Below are 14,955 nucleotides of genomic sequence, written 5' to 3'. Positions count from 1 at the left end.
AATGTGAAGCCCCGTATCTGCCTTAAAATGGATTAACGTCCCACCCCAGTGCTCCTCATACAACCCGTTTCCTAATACAAGAGCTGCAGCGTCTCTCTTTTTTCACGGCAAGAATAGTTTACAGGCTGCCAGTTAGGAATCATTGATGCGGCCATCTTTGAAAAAAAATAAAAAAATAAAATTTAAATGTCAATTTCTTTTACACCGCTCGTCCTGCTCCATTTTCAGTTACAATTCGTATTTTACAGCTATTGGCGGCGGGAAAAAAAAAGTAGTATTAAAGAACAAGCTGCAGGACTGCGCCACACGAAAGCGAGCACGGAAGCTGGTAATTTTTTTGTTGTTAAAGCACAGCTGGACAAATCCTAGGAAGCCAGGCCACCAGAACACCTACAGATTACAAATGGGGCCTTGCCTCAGCCTCTTCTGTGGGTAAAAATCGGTGAAAACCCGTTGTTGGGTGGTGCTTCCAATCCTACAGGTATTTGTCCACCCCCAGGTATTAAAAGATCACCGTCACCAGTACCACCGCTAAATGCTTTAAAAAAACATGACCTTCCCAAATTGAAATTAGGTATATCAGTTCTAACCGCCAATACGTGTTTGGTTTGTAAGAAAAGAAGCCGGGTAGGTGACAAGACTTAAAACTGAAACCAATTTCAAAAGAAAATAAAAAATAAACTATGTTATACAAGAAACTAAAGCCTGAAAAAAAAAAAAAAAAAAAAAAGTTTAGGAATAAAAACACAGATGAAGTGAAAACGTTAACTGGTACACACTGTCCACACCTATATTTCAAGTTCGGAAACGCATATTTTCAAGCAGCCATACAAAAAAAGTATCCATGAAGAATGCTGAATCTCTGGAAAAAAATTATGAAAACGTCCCTGCTACCAGTACGAATCTAAATACAAAACTCAACTACTTTATGGTTGCTCCTGTGTAGCGAGAGAAGTCCATTTGTTTAAAACAGATAAAATTCAGTCCATAGGTGTGAATGGTATGATCGACAGTCTCTTAAATTTGTAGTTGTTTAGGATCCTTAAGCATGCAAGCCTCGTAGAAAGGGGAGCCGCGAGGGCACCAGGGGTGGACTTTAGCCATCCAGTTTACGACAGAGCTGGGAAAGCCTCGGGGTCATCTACGTCGGGAGCAGAGACGCTTGACTGCAGGAACAAAGGAATAATGGTGATACAGAATTGGGTTATGGACAGCAAAGCACATAGGAGAACATGCAAATAGGCTTAATAGACTGCATTACAAAAACTCAGCATTACCATTACATGTCAGGGCCCAGCTTACTACAGGCATGTATATAGTGACAATTTATGCAACATTTACATACTGTACATTCACATTAGTACCTGCCCCCAAGTATCTTGCAATTCACTATCCCCATCCCATATGCGCACCAAGGCAGGCCAAACATGGTTCGAATCTCAGCCAGTTCAGCAGGAACCGGCTGAGTTTCAAACAGTTAATGGGCAGGCTGAATGTAGCAAGTTGATCGATCAACTTGGGTACAAGCAGCTTGCCAGATTCTTACATCTCTATAGCCCAGTGATGGCGAACCTTGGCACCCCAGATGTTTTGGAACTACATTTCCCACGATGCTCATGCACTCTGCAGTATAGTTGAGCATCATGGGAAATGTAGTTCCAAAACATCTGGGGTGCCAAGGTTCGCCATCACTACTATAGCCACTAGCGATAATCACAGTCTTCTCCAGGTGGGGGGAGGCAATGTCTCGGCACAAGGGGATTCGCCTTTCAGCACTGTCTGTGTTGATAGGGGAATGTATGGCCTGTCTAAGATCAATTTAGAGAGGTAATTAATCACTCTGACTTTAGACTGTGGGTGGAAACCCACGCAAGCACAGGGAGGATATCAGAACTCTAAGCAGATCGTGTCCTGGACAGAATTCAATGCAAGGACCCCAGTGCTGCAAGGCAGATGGGTTAGCCACTAAGTCACTGTGCTTGGGGGGGGCAGCCCGACTCAAGAATTGAACCCAGTTACATAAAGCAGAGCAGGTCTCTATCAAACTGGCAGATCACATTTATAAAAAATGACATTTGGTTTGTCAGTCATTTTAATCACAAATCCTGCCTTAACCCTTTCATGACTAAGCCTATTTTTGGAATTTGGTGTTTACAAGTTAAAATCCATATTTTTTGCTAGAAAATTACTTGGAACCCCCAAACATTATATATATTTTTTTAGCAGAGGCTCTAGAGAATAAAACGGCGATTGTTGCAATATTTTATGTCACACGGTATTTGCGCAGTGGTGTTTTAAACGCAACTTTTTGGGAAAAGGGACACTTTCATGAATAAAAAAAAAACAAAACAGTAAAATTAGCCCAATTTTTTTGCGTAATATGAAAGATAATGTTACGCCGAGTAAATAGATACCAAACATATCACACTTTATAATTGCGCGCACTTGTAGATTGACGACAAAGTACGGCACCTAAAAATCTCAATAGGCGACGCTTTAAAAAATTTTTTACGGTTACCAGGTTAGCGTTACAGAGGAGGTCTACTGCTAGAATTATTGCTCTCGCTCTGACGATCGCGGCGATACCTCACATGTGTGATTTGAACACCGTTTACATACGCGGGCGCGACTTCCGTATGCGTTTTCTTTGCTTCGCGAGCTCGCGGGGACAGCGGGCGCTTTGAAATTTTTTTTTTATTTATTTTAAAAAAACTAAATTGTTTTTAAAAAAAATAAATAAATTTGATTACTTTTATTGCTGTCACAAGGAATGTAAACATCCCTTGTGACAGTAATAGGTGGTGACAGGTCCTCTTTATGGAGGGATCGGGGGTCTAAAAGACCCCCCACCCCTCCTTTACACTTCAATGTATTCAGATCGCCGAAAACGGCGATTCTGAATACCGGATATTTTTTTTAAAACCGGCGCCATTGGCAGCCGAGTAAACGGGAAGTGACGTCATGACGTCACTTCCGTGTTTACGATGAGGAGACTGGAACGAAGCCGATTACGGCTTCGTTCCAGTTCCTCCCCAGCAGCCAGAGCCGACGGATCACTAATCGGTGCTCCCGATCGAGCGGGAGCACCGGCGAGAGGCGGCGGGAGGGGGGGACGTCCCCTCCCGCTCCTCCGGCATAACAGCCGAGCGGCTTTTAGCCGCATCGGTTGTTATGGCTGGAAAGCCAATCGCCCGCTGTAAAAAACGGTACCGGGATGATGCCTGCAGGTGCGGGCATCATCCCGGTATACCCCCCGGAAGCAGAGTACGCAGATCTGCGTACGCTCGGCGGGAAGGGGTTAAATGATCATTTCTGTGACTTTACTGAAACGTAAACCTTCATGTCAACTAATCTTTTGTTACTTTTACATACAGCTTACTGTCTTGGGCCCCTTTCACACAACAGGGAGGACTCCGTCCAGATTCACCTGCTCAGCAGGGATCTCTCTACTGAGCAGGCAGATAACAGGTCTGTCCCGACACAGCCCACTCTCCTCTATGGGATGGTCAGATGGAAACAGACTGCCTGTCCGTTTCCATCCAACTGTCATCTGACCCACCGGACAGGGATCAGAGATTCCCATCTGTCCGATTTTGGCGGCCCGGATTAAGAGTTATTGTTGGTCTGATCGGGTCCACTCGAAAAAACGGACCAGAGCAGAAATTTTATGCGACAGGGGCCTAAGAGACCTACTTGGGGGGGAGGCGTTAGAAAACTGCCGTGTGAAACAATTCCCATTGACACCTCGGTTGCATTCTATCTTTTCTCACTTGCAAAGCCCCTAAAACCTTCAGCATCTGACACTCCTGTGTAATAGAAAAAAACAGATATCCCTGTCCTGGAGGCTGGCAAGACCGGAAGCTATTGTCCATCCTGAACTGCCTGGCTAACATATTTGCACGCAAGAGTATGTTTTAGGCTGCTTTCACACTGCAGCGGGAGTGGCGTCGGCGGTAAAGTGCCGCTATTTTTAGCGGCGCTTTACCGTCGTTTTAGCGGCGGTGTGCGGGCGCTAGCGGGGGTGGTTTTAACCCCCGCTAGCGGCAGAAAAAGCCGGCGGTATTGCCGCAGTGTCCCATTGATTTCAATGGGTAGGAGCGGTGAATACACCCCTCCTTCACCGCTGCAAAGATGTGGCTAGCAGGACTTTTTTCACCGTCCTGCCAGCGCATCGCTCCAGTGTGAAAGCCCTCTGGCTTTCACACTGGAGTTAAAGGGGCCGGTTTTTTTCAGGCGTTACACAGGCGCTATTTTTAGCGCTGTAACGCCTGAATACCGCCCCAGTGTGAAAGCAGCCTTACTCCTGTGTAATATCTTCCTCCATCACTTCATGTCCCTTTAGTCTGGTTTCACATATATGTGGATTGCATGCGTTTTAAACCACATTCAATTCGCATGACATGTGAATGTGACCGGCTCTCAATGGGGCCAGCTCACACATGTCCGGTACAGCTGCGGCGTGGTTTAAAAAAAAAAAGGGGGGGGGGGCTGTGTGTTTTTTGGGTACAGTTCAGGTGCGAATTCAGGCAAAAATTTGCACCTGAATCTGTGAACAGAAACGCACTGGACTCCGGACTACAAACCGAAGCCACACATGTGAACCCGACCTTAGAGGCACAGGGACATAGCAGCTGAGAGGAGGGGGGAGGGACACGGTAAACAAGATGCATCAAACATTGCAATGATGGTGGTGATGCAATTATTCAATATTTTACAACTCGTTATTTGTTAACACTGAAGACCTTAGTTTTAAAAAGGTTTTTACATGCTCCCCTACCACCACTCCAGTATTAAGACTCAGAACCTCTGCTAGAGGGTCATGTGGCTGCTACCGACAGACAGAAGCATTCTGCTCCTGAGGAAAGGAACGACTTGGATTTCACCAGCCATAGAACACCCTAGCCATGACTAAGTTCTAGAAGTCTTAGCAGGAACAAAGCTTGGAGCAGACGTAGGTCAATAAAAAAAAATAAATAAATAAATAAAAAATAAAAAAAATCTTAGGTATATCTGAGCAAACTACTTACAAAAAAAAAAAAATTCTAAGTAGTTTGCTCAGATATACTTAAAAAAAAAAGTCCATCTACTATACATGTATATTTCCCCCCATAATTTGGGTCTCTAAAAAAATGCTGTGAACGCAAATACCTTCTGATCTGCCAGAAATCCATTGATTGGGAACTTGCCGCTAGGACTGACAAGACACTGCCTGCGTTGCAGTGAAATCACAAGAAGCGTTATCAGGCCTGCCAGACGACTTCTCTGCTGGACTACAGAACACCTCCCCCTCTACATAGCAAAGGGCGAACTGTAGCGCAGCAGAGGATAAAAGAACAAAGCGGACATTACTAAGCGTGATTGTAGTGGAGGATTTCTGGAAGATTAGTGGGCGTTTGCAAAATAAACATAGAAACATGTTCAGATATTGCAGATGTAATACATTTTTTTTTTTTATTACACATTAAAGAATTGAGAGAATAAAACAGTGAAATATTATGCATTGACAACATAAGCAAAGAGAAAGTGGAAATAGAGTAAAGCAGTCAGGGGCATGCTTTAGTTTTCTGCCCAGCAGTAGAAGAAATGACAGCTAGAATACAGTGAGTGGGCAAGTAATAAAGCATTTGTATTTACCTCTAGTTTCCACAGATCAGGCTCAACGTCCGAGCACACAGCAGACTGAATTACCTTGTCAGTTCTACCGCCGCGGCTGGGCCTTCCACCGCGTCCGCGGCCACCTCTTCCACCACCGCGTCCGCGGCCGGGGCGGCCAAGATCTCCGAAATTAATCTCAAGTTGGGAAGTGATGTCATTTGCAGGCTTACGGAAATGGTGATCCAAACCTTCAGACTCGGCATGAACCTGGAAAAATGAGAAAAGTTGTCATGCATCCTACCTACTCAAAAAAAAAACATAAAAAAAAAAAAAAAAAAATTACATTGCAACGTGGTAAGAGCAAGATTTGGTCTCAGCAGTTTTTGGTTATGGAAGAGGTTCTGATAAGTGGCTATTCCATTTAAAAGTAGTAAAGGAATTATTTTTTTGGAATCCTACTTACCTAGGTGGATGCAGAATCGGTCTGATGCTGCATCCAACACTGAGAACTGAGCGATTGGACATCACCGATAGCTCGGTTCTGACAGCTCCCCAAGCAGAGAACTTCAGTCCGCTCTCGGCTGAAAAACGGGTCACAGGAGTGCAAAACGAGCTTTGGCTATACTTTTCTTTTAACACTGTCTATAGTGAACATTTTTTTTTTTTTTAGGTAGGCAGATCGCCTAATGTCCTGCCATGTGCAATCCATCAGTTGGTCACAGGGCTACTTATCTGAGCAGTTTTCTTCTGTAAATGCAAAGTCACCAGGATAATGCTAACCAATGCCCACCTTAAAGTCGTTGTAAAGGCTGATTTTTTTTTTTTTTTTTAAACCTTACTGCATTCTATGTATGAAGGTAAAAAACGTGTGTGCAGCAGCAACCCTTCCCCCAAATACTTACCTGAGCCCCATCTCAATCCAGAGATGTGCACAAGAGCAGCTTTCCCGGGGTCTCTTACTCCTCACTGGCTGGAGAGAGCAGGGCCAAGCGCCATGTGTGAATGGACACAGAGCACCGGCTTGGGAGCCCCCATAACAAACTGCTTGCTATGGGGGCACACTCAGCAGGAAGGATGGGCCAGGAGCATCGGTGGGGTAACCCAAAGGGAAGATCAAGGCAGTTCTGTGCAAAACCATGCCAGAGTAGGTTAACCCCTTAACGTTCTACTGCACCGTTTGGTAGAGCATATTGAGTCACGCTAACTCATTGATAAATGTGGACTTTAAGTATATGTTTGTTATTTAATCTGCGGACATTACTGTGTGATTGGAGTGGAGAATTTCTGGAAGATTAGTGGGAGTTTGTAAAATAAAAATAGAATATAGCCAAATGACTGCTACAGTGCGAGCTTACAATGCAGGGAGGGTGTCCATAGACGTACTCCCTCGCTTGTGGTGTACTCTAATCGCCCAGCCCTTCGGCTGATCACATATTGGGGTAAGGCCCCTTTCACCGCTGAGCAGGCAGGATAACAGGTCCATCTCACTGTGCAGACGGACCTGTCGGAGCCCCACTCTCCTCTATGGGGAGATCAGATGAAAAACAGACTGCCTGTCCATTTACATCTGATCAAACATATCGCCATCTGTCCGTTTTCAGCGGATCGTGTCAGATGGGATGGCAGGCGGGTGTCAGCGCGCTTGACCATAGAAGACACCCGCTCGGATCCGCCTGAAAAACGAACTGGCAGATCTGATCGGCCGATCGTGTGAAAGGAGCATAGAGGGCTAATCACAGTTGCCCATTACGAGGTGATCAGCTGTCAGCCAATGACAGGTGATCACACGATGTAAACAGAAGCAGTTTAGAGGGTCCCCCCCCATGCTGACAGTTGGAGGAGAAAAGAATAAAGCCGATAACCGGCTCCTGAAGGAACATTGGTCCCAACATTTGTCCACCAGTGCCAACCCATCAGCACACAGTGAAGGAGGAAAACATACCCGCTTGCAAAATTTTAGAACTATGAAAAATTAATAATAATAAATAACAAATAAACATAATAAACAATAACTAATAACAAAAAATGAAAGAATACAAATTTGTATTTAACAAAAAAAACAGTGATTATGAAATACCCCCAAAAGAAAGTTAATATATAAAAATAAAAAAAATATAAATATATACACACAAATTAAATAATAAATAACATAATAAACAAACAATAACTAATAAATAATGAAAGAATACAAATTTGTCTTTAACAAAAAAAAAAAAAAAAGTGATTATGAAATACACCCCCCCCAAAAAAATAAATAAAAAAAAATAATTTTATATATATATATATATATATATATATATATATATATATATATATATATATATATTATGAGAAGATTAAAATGTCATTAGGTACAGTGTTGCATGACCGCGCAATTGTCATTCAAAATGTGACAGCGCTGAAAGCTCAAAAATTAGCCTGGGAAGGAAGGGGGTAAAAGTGCCCAGTAGGTAAGTGGTTAATTTGAATAGCACACGCAGATTGGAACCCCGACACCTTCTCATGCAAAATCTACTATATCCACAAACAAGCAAGCATTTAGAACAAGCTGCTCCTGGCTAGAATCTCATTCTGCTTAATTTTGGCATTGTAGTAACCCCGAGTCCTATGAAGAATCATTTCAGAATGTCAAAGAGTTCTGAGCAGCTTGTCCGCAAGCACACAGCAAATGTAATATAACCATAATGCCTACCATATGTGTAGCACAGATCATTACCTCCTCGCTCATTACCTCCTCACTCTTGGATTTGTGAAGAACGAAGCCTTTTTTCCACTGGCCGTCAGCACCTTCGTTTGGTTTTCGGATGTTGAATTCAACTTTGGAGCGTGCTTTGTCTTGCATTGCCTTCCATTCATCTAAGGTCATTTCCTTGGGTCCTTCTTCCTTAACTTCTTCCACCTCGTTTTCCCTTGAACATAAAAAAAAAAAGTCAGTTAAAGAATGGGGACAGTGATCCCATATGCCGATAATGCATCTTCACATGGTGCCTGGTGAAGGAAGCACCTATAGGAGATATCTGGAACCTCTTCACAATACAACTAAATATGCAGAAAACTGACCACCAGAATAAAAAAAAAAAAAAAAAAAAAACTAGACACAAAAGATATCTGGTGTCTAGTGATGAAAAACACTGGCCTAGAAAATGTCACACCACCGATTGAAGCAGTACAGCACATGTCGCCAACTCTTCACCCAAAAGCAGTGCATTTATCTCCTCTTCCTCGACAACTCAGAGTGCCACTAAACAGACACAACAAGTGCTTTTAGAAGAGGTGGAACTGCCTCTTACTCCTCATCCTCTAAGTGAGAAGCATTCAATCCTTGCAGTGGGGCCCCTGTCCTGAACAACCCCCTCCCCCACTAAAAGGGAAGTTTTTTTGTAATTCCTGGAGTTGGGCTTTGATCCCCTTGTCTACTAAGGTGCATTTATAAACATCCTGTATTCAAGGGTGTAAAAAAATAAAAATAAATAAAAAAAAGTGCTCATGGCTGGTGGTGGGAGCTTGGTATTGATTTTTTATTTTTTTTGCAAGTGCAGTTGCTCTAAATTTGAGTGCTGCAGCAACAGGTGGAGTGCTGCTGATCGCAATCATCTAATCATGTGCAAGCAAAAATGCAGTTTATCTTCCTTGCATGTTCCCCTCAGATCTAGAGCAACTGCACAGACTCTATACCTTTAGCAAATCACCCCCAAATGTATTTAAAAGAGGAGAAGTTCAGCCAAAGCTAGTTTAGCTGTACTTTGCCTGTGAACCACAGGAGTGCAGATCGTTCTGCACTCCTGTGACCCGTTTTCAGCAGACAGCAGGCTGAAGCCCACTGTTCGCTGACATCACAGAGCCGGTCCAGGCTCAGACAAGATTGCAACAATAAAGATGGTATCCACCCGCATGCCTGGACCGTCACCAGGCTTAGCAGACCGAGGGTCTGAGCTGGCCACTCTCGCCCCCTTCCCCAGCCCTCCTCCAGTGTGTGAGGGTGGCCGAACAGAAAGCGGCTGACTGACAGCCACTTTCTGCTCAGGAAGCTGCAAGAACTGAGCGATCGGTGTTCGATCACTCGGTTCCGTGTTAGAGCTGGCGGGGGACGGAAGCAGCATCTGCATCCAGCTAGGCAAAAATGATTATAAAAAAATAAAACCACACACTAATCTCATTCTTTTAAATCGGATGTCCAGCCTTACCTTAAGTCTTGCAGTTTTTCAGGCTCTTCTCCCATACTGAAATGACTTATTTTGGTATTACTAGACACTGAGCTTCATTAGAAGCAACTCAGATAAAGTTCACCAAATTTCCTGGCTGGAGGACATTCATGATTAGCCTAGACTTGGGTAACCTCAAAACTCCTGCTGTGATGGAACAACAAATCCCATCATGCTTATGCCTCTGGGGAGTATTACCCCGTGGCCATCATCTTGCAATGTCTGACAGGATTTGTAGTTTCATCACAGCTGGTGTCCCAAGTTGGCCTACCTCTTATCTAGCCCTTTCCTCCCCAGCCTGACAGTCACTGGCCCACCCCCTTTCATCTATTGGATTTAAAGCAGAGTTCCACCAATAATTTAATCTTTATCTCAATCAGTACATTCCTGCAAGTTGAACATGTGGCTTATTTGCCTACTGGCTGGTTGCTAGGGTGTCTCCTGTATTCTTTCTCCTTCGGGCCGCGTCGATACACATCATTTCCAGTGGTGCCTCTGCTCCTAGGAGATGCGAGTCGTCATTCCCAGGAGACAGTGGGCATCGCCTCCGGACTGCATTGCTGTAACGGGGCGGGCACTTCCTCCATAGCCACCCATTGTGATGGCAACAAGAAATTATTCCTGCGCTATGCCCTGGTAGAATGAGCAAAATCAGGAGGTGCATGCTGGGTAGCCAGCAGCTCCTTATCCTCAAAGAGTCCTAGTCGGCTAGGCTAATGGGCCTAATTAAAAAAAAAAAAAAAGTTGTACTTAAAAATGGCAAATTTATTACTAGAGTATTGAATTTACAGCAGATCGGGTGCCATAAAAAAAAAAAAAAATAATGGTATTCCGCTTTAAGTTTTCAATCAAGGCTCAGAATCATATGCCATTTTCAGGAAGCTATGTGTAGCCCCTCCTATCCATGATCTGCCCCCATTGCACAGAAAACAGATGCAGTGATGATATAAGGCCAACAAGGGTTATAAAATAAGGAAAGAAAAAAAGCTTTAAGTTATTTTCATGAGACGTGGTGAAGAATGAACCAGGGAGGCAAAACGTAAGCAAATGAAATCTCAGTATTAAGACTTACTTGTTCTCGGAGTCTACCACGGGTTGATCTTCGGTTTCAGTTGGTTCCTCAGTGACTGTCGACTGGTCCATTTCACTGAAAATTACAGAGGGGTGAAATTTCAGGGTTTGTTTTTATTTTTAAAATAGAAAAAAAAAAAAAATGGCATTTTCTGCATCTGTAATAGGCAAACCAGAACACTACAAACAAGCTTCAGGATTTTGATTTGAAGCTGAAAAAAAAAAAAAATAAAGCCGACCTCAAGTCCTTTTTTTCCATCTATTAAATCTTCTGTCCTTGTTTTAACTTTGGATAGTAAAACTTTTTTCTGGCAGTAAATCCCTTATACAGCCCACTTCCTGTTTCTTGTCTGAAAAAAAGCCTAGGCTTTTGACATGCACAGCTCTCTCACTTGTGAGTTTGCCTAGAAGGAATGGGTCATAAGAGGGCCAATGAGAGCTGTATGGTTGGAGGCGTGCCTCTGTGTAAATCCAGGAAGTGAACAGGCAGCAGCATTAGCTGCCCACAATTAAAATGGTTGCAGCCAGACTCAGTGGAGGGAAATTCCTGCAGCATTTGGCAAGTACAGAATCACAGTATATATAAAATATGCAAAGTGGTTGGAGGGAAGCTTCAGAATGGCGAAGATGTTTTTATTACAAATTATGTAAGCAGACTGCAATTCCCTCCCTTTTTTGGGGAAATAGCCAAGTGGGCAAAATGCTATGCAGCTGGCCATCTCTGGCTTCAATTGTTGTCTGAAAAATTGTGTCACGCTTTGAAATTGCGCACACTCGTGGCATGGTGACACTTTAAAAATAAATGTGATGTAAACTAGGTTAGAGGGGGGAAGAGGATGCAATCAATAACACATTTGAATGTTGCTTCTGTGATGTGGGGTGCACGCCCTGCCACTGCAGCAGAAAACATGGAACAGTGAATCGGAAGCACACCCACACAGAAAGTATACAGTCTTTATTGAAGCATAAATATTAAAAGCACTGGGTGGGTACAGACAGGTGAAATGCAGGTAGGTTGACGCGTTTCACATTATGGAAGTGCTTTGTTAAAAGCTCCCGCTGTGATTGGACACAGCAGGAGCCAATCTGTGGGTCTGGCAGAAGCAATGTCCGCCGATCATTTGGGAAACAGGCAAGACGGCGGTCTTCCTATAGAAAGACAAGACTGTCATTCTGTGGAGGAGAATGTAACTGATCCTGTATTCCTGCTAAGCAGGAAAATAAATCTTTACCTTCCCCCAATCAACGCACCTCCCCCCAGCTAGTAGGCACTGCCCAGAAATGCATATAACCCTTTGAACACCCCTGACAACACCTTTCCTGCTAGTGTCCTTAGTACAGTGACAGTGCAAATTTTTTTTTTTAGCACTGATCCCCAAAAATGTCAGTTAAGGGTCCGATTTGTCCACTGCAATGTCACAGTCTCACTACGTCACTGATTGCCGCCGTTAAACCTTCCAGAGCTGAACTGGTTAAACAATGCTATACAATGGGTCAGATAGTTTAAAAGCCTAACATGTAATTATATTTAGATAGACATAGATAGATAGATAGATAGATAGATAGATAGATAGATAGAGATATAGAGAGATATAGAGGATAGATAGAGATTATCTATATCTATCTATCTATCTATATATATATATATATAGATATATATATATATAGATATTCTATACATCTCTCCTTGCAGCACCCCTCCCCCCTAGAACGTCCTTCTCCCATGTCCTCTATCCATTCAGAAGAGCCCTGGTAAAATGGTGCATGTTCTGGAGCTGTCCCATGCCAATACAGGCGGAGGAGGGTAATGCACTCCCACCATTACTGCATCATGGGCATCCAGGGTAGAGCAACTTTTGCTCATTAAGGAAAAAAGTTGATATACTGTTGGTGGGTTTTTTAACCAACACTACAAGTCCCCTAACCTTCAAGCAACCTACAGGCCGGGCACCCTCCTAAGGAATGTTTACAGAGCCAACTATAGAGGGAACCTGTAACTTACCTACAACAGGTTTACTTACAACTTTATTTAGCCCAACAAAACACTAGACAGAGATATCTGGTGTCAAGAGATTAGAAAAAAAAAAAAAAAAAACTGGCCTAAAAAAATGTCACACCACCGATTGAAGCAGTACGGCACATGTCGCCAACTCTTCACCCAAAAGCAGTGCATTTATCTCCTCTTCCTCGACAACTCAGAGTGCCACTAAACAGACACAACAAGTGCTTTTAGAAGAGGTGGTACTACATCTTACTCCTCGACTATTAAGCATTTAACCCTTGCAGTGCGGTCACCCCTGTCCTGAACAGTTTTTTTTTTGCAATTCCTGGAGTTGGGCTTTGAGTGCCTTGTCTACTAAGGTGCATTTATAAAACATCTTGTATTCAAGGGTTAAAGCAAACTCATGGCTGGTGCTGGGAGTTTGGTATTAATATTTTGCACCTGGAGATCAGCTTTCATGTTAAAAAGAGCCCAATAACTTTTATGGGGCTCTGAAGTGACTAAAAAAGATAATATGTTGCACAGGCTATGAATAGGTATTCAAAAATATGATCCTTTCAATCAGTTTAAAAATTTCTACAGGTTTACAGTTTTGAGTTACAGAGGTCTAAGGCTAGAATTATTGCTCTCGCTCCAACGTCGTCACGATACCCCACATGTGGTTTAAACAGTTTTTATATGCGGGCGCTACTCATGTATGTGTTCGCTTCTGTGCGCAAGCTTGTCGGGACAGGAGGGGGGCCTTCAATGTTTTTTATATTTAACTTTTTGTATGAAAACATCTCTTGTAATAGAAAATAAATAAATAAATAAATAAATAAAAAAAAAAAAAGCATAACAGGAACTCTTAAATATGAGATTACACTAAACGCAAAAAATAAATAAAAACAATTCTCCTTTAAGAGCTATGGGCGGAATTGACGCCGCATTCGGCCTTCCATGCTATGGAGCCGAGCAGTGGCAATCTTCCCCGGGAAAGGACGAGATAGTCTCCGCCGCTACCGGTGGGTTTGGTAAGCAGGGGAGGGGGCACTTCTCCCGCCATGGCACTTCTCCCGCCATTGTGTGATCTTGCGGCAAATTTGTGGCCGAGACCACTTTTATCTTAATCACTTTAGCTCCGGAAGATTTGGCTGCTCAATGACCACGCCATTTTTTTTTTTGCAATACGCGGCAGCGTCGTTTTAACTGACAATCGCGGCTATCCAACGCTGTACAATAAACAAAATTGACATATTTTCCCCCACAAATAGAGCTTTCTTCTGGGGTCATTAGATTCACCTCTGCGGTTTTTATTTTTGCGCTAGAATCAAAACTACACAATATCTTTTGCTATACTAAATATCCCACAAAAAAAAAAAATTCTCCTTGTTTAGGCCGACATGTATTCGACATATTTTTGTTAAAAAAGGAGAAAATAAATAAATATCACAATAAGGTATATATTGGTTTGGTAAAGAGTCTACAAAATAGGAGATGGATTTATGGCATTATTATTTTTCTTTACTAGTAATGCCAGTAATCTGCGATTTTTATTGGGACTGCGATATTGCAGCAGACAAATTGGACACTTGACAATTATACAGTGATCAGTGCTATATAAAAAAGGAACCAAATTACTGTATAAATGCCGCTGGCAGGGAAGGGGTTAACACTAGGGGCAATCAAGGGGGTTAACTGTGCTCCCTAGATGTGTTCTAATTGTAGGGGGGATGGGACTGTCGAGGGAGGGAGGTGGAAAGATATACTTGAACACACAATCTGACTCTACTCCCCTGAAAGAACCACGATTTGTGTTTACACACAGATCCCGGTACTCGCTGTCACGAGCGATCATGGGTTGCAGCACACGCGCCCCTAGTGTCCAAAAGGCGAAGCGACCTAAGGCAACGTTGTTTCACCCACCCAGCCGTGCCATTCTGCCACAGTAAAACTGGGGCGGCTGCTTGGCAAGCAGTAAAAGAGAAACGCATGGCGCTCCCTGAAAATACCAGGGTTATGGCAGCCAGCTGCTGCCATAACCCCCGTTATTTAGCTTCAAAATACCGATGTACGGGTACGTTGTTTTGCGAGAAGTGGTTAAAG

At 43.2% G+C, this 14,955-nt stretch overlaps 1 protein-coding gene and 1 non-coding gene across 6 annotated transcripts in view; both read right to left on the bottom strand.

Moving 5' to 3' along the window:
• Positions 1 to 764: 764 nt before the first annotated feature.
• Positions 765 to 14,955, bottom strand: part of SERBP1 (SERPINE1 mRNA binding protein 1) — a 41,435-nt gene continuing 27,244 nt past the window's right edge. For 2 of the 5 annotated variants that reach the window (XM_077450509.1, XM_077450510.1), the window contains exons 5-8: positions 10,870 to 10,944; positions 8,288 to 8,504; positions 5,635 to 5,862; positions 765 to 1,166 (exon numbers count right to left, since the gene is read on the bottom strand). In XM_077450509.1, the coding sequence (XP_077306635.1) occupies positions 1,110 to 1,166; positions 5,635 to 5,862; positions 8,288 to 8,504; positions 10,870 to 10,944 (577 nt within the window). In that variant the 3' untranslated portion in view covers positions 765 to 1,109. The remainder of the gene's footprint in view (positions 1,167 to 5,634; positions 5,863 to 8,287; positions 8,505 to 10,869; positions 10,945 to 14,955) is intronic. The other 3 variants (XM_077450513.1, XM_077450512.1, XM_077450511.1) reach the window with 2 other exon arrangements.
• Positions 12,975 to 13,107, bottom strand: LOC143928682 (small nucleolar RNA SNORA21). Its single transcript, XR_013262511.1, has one exon. It is a non-coding gene; the product is annotated as a small nucleolar RNA SNORA21 (small nucleolar RNA).

The sequence above is a fragment of the Lithobates pipiens genome, unplaced genomic scaffold, assembly GCF_037356315.1.
Source record: "Lithobates pipiens isolate NorthernLeopardFrog02 unplaced genomic scaffold, aLitPip1_a1.2 Scaffold_23, whole genome shotgun sequence".
Taxonomy (NCBI): Eukaryota; Metazoa; Chordata; class Amphibia; order Anura; family Ranidae; genus Lithobates; species Lithobates pipiens.
The sequence above is the reverse complement of the archived record's forward strand: the minus strand, read 5'-3'. Positions and strand labels throughout refer to the sequence as shown.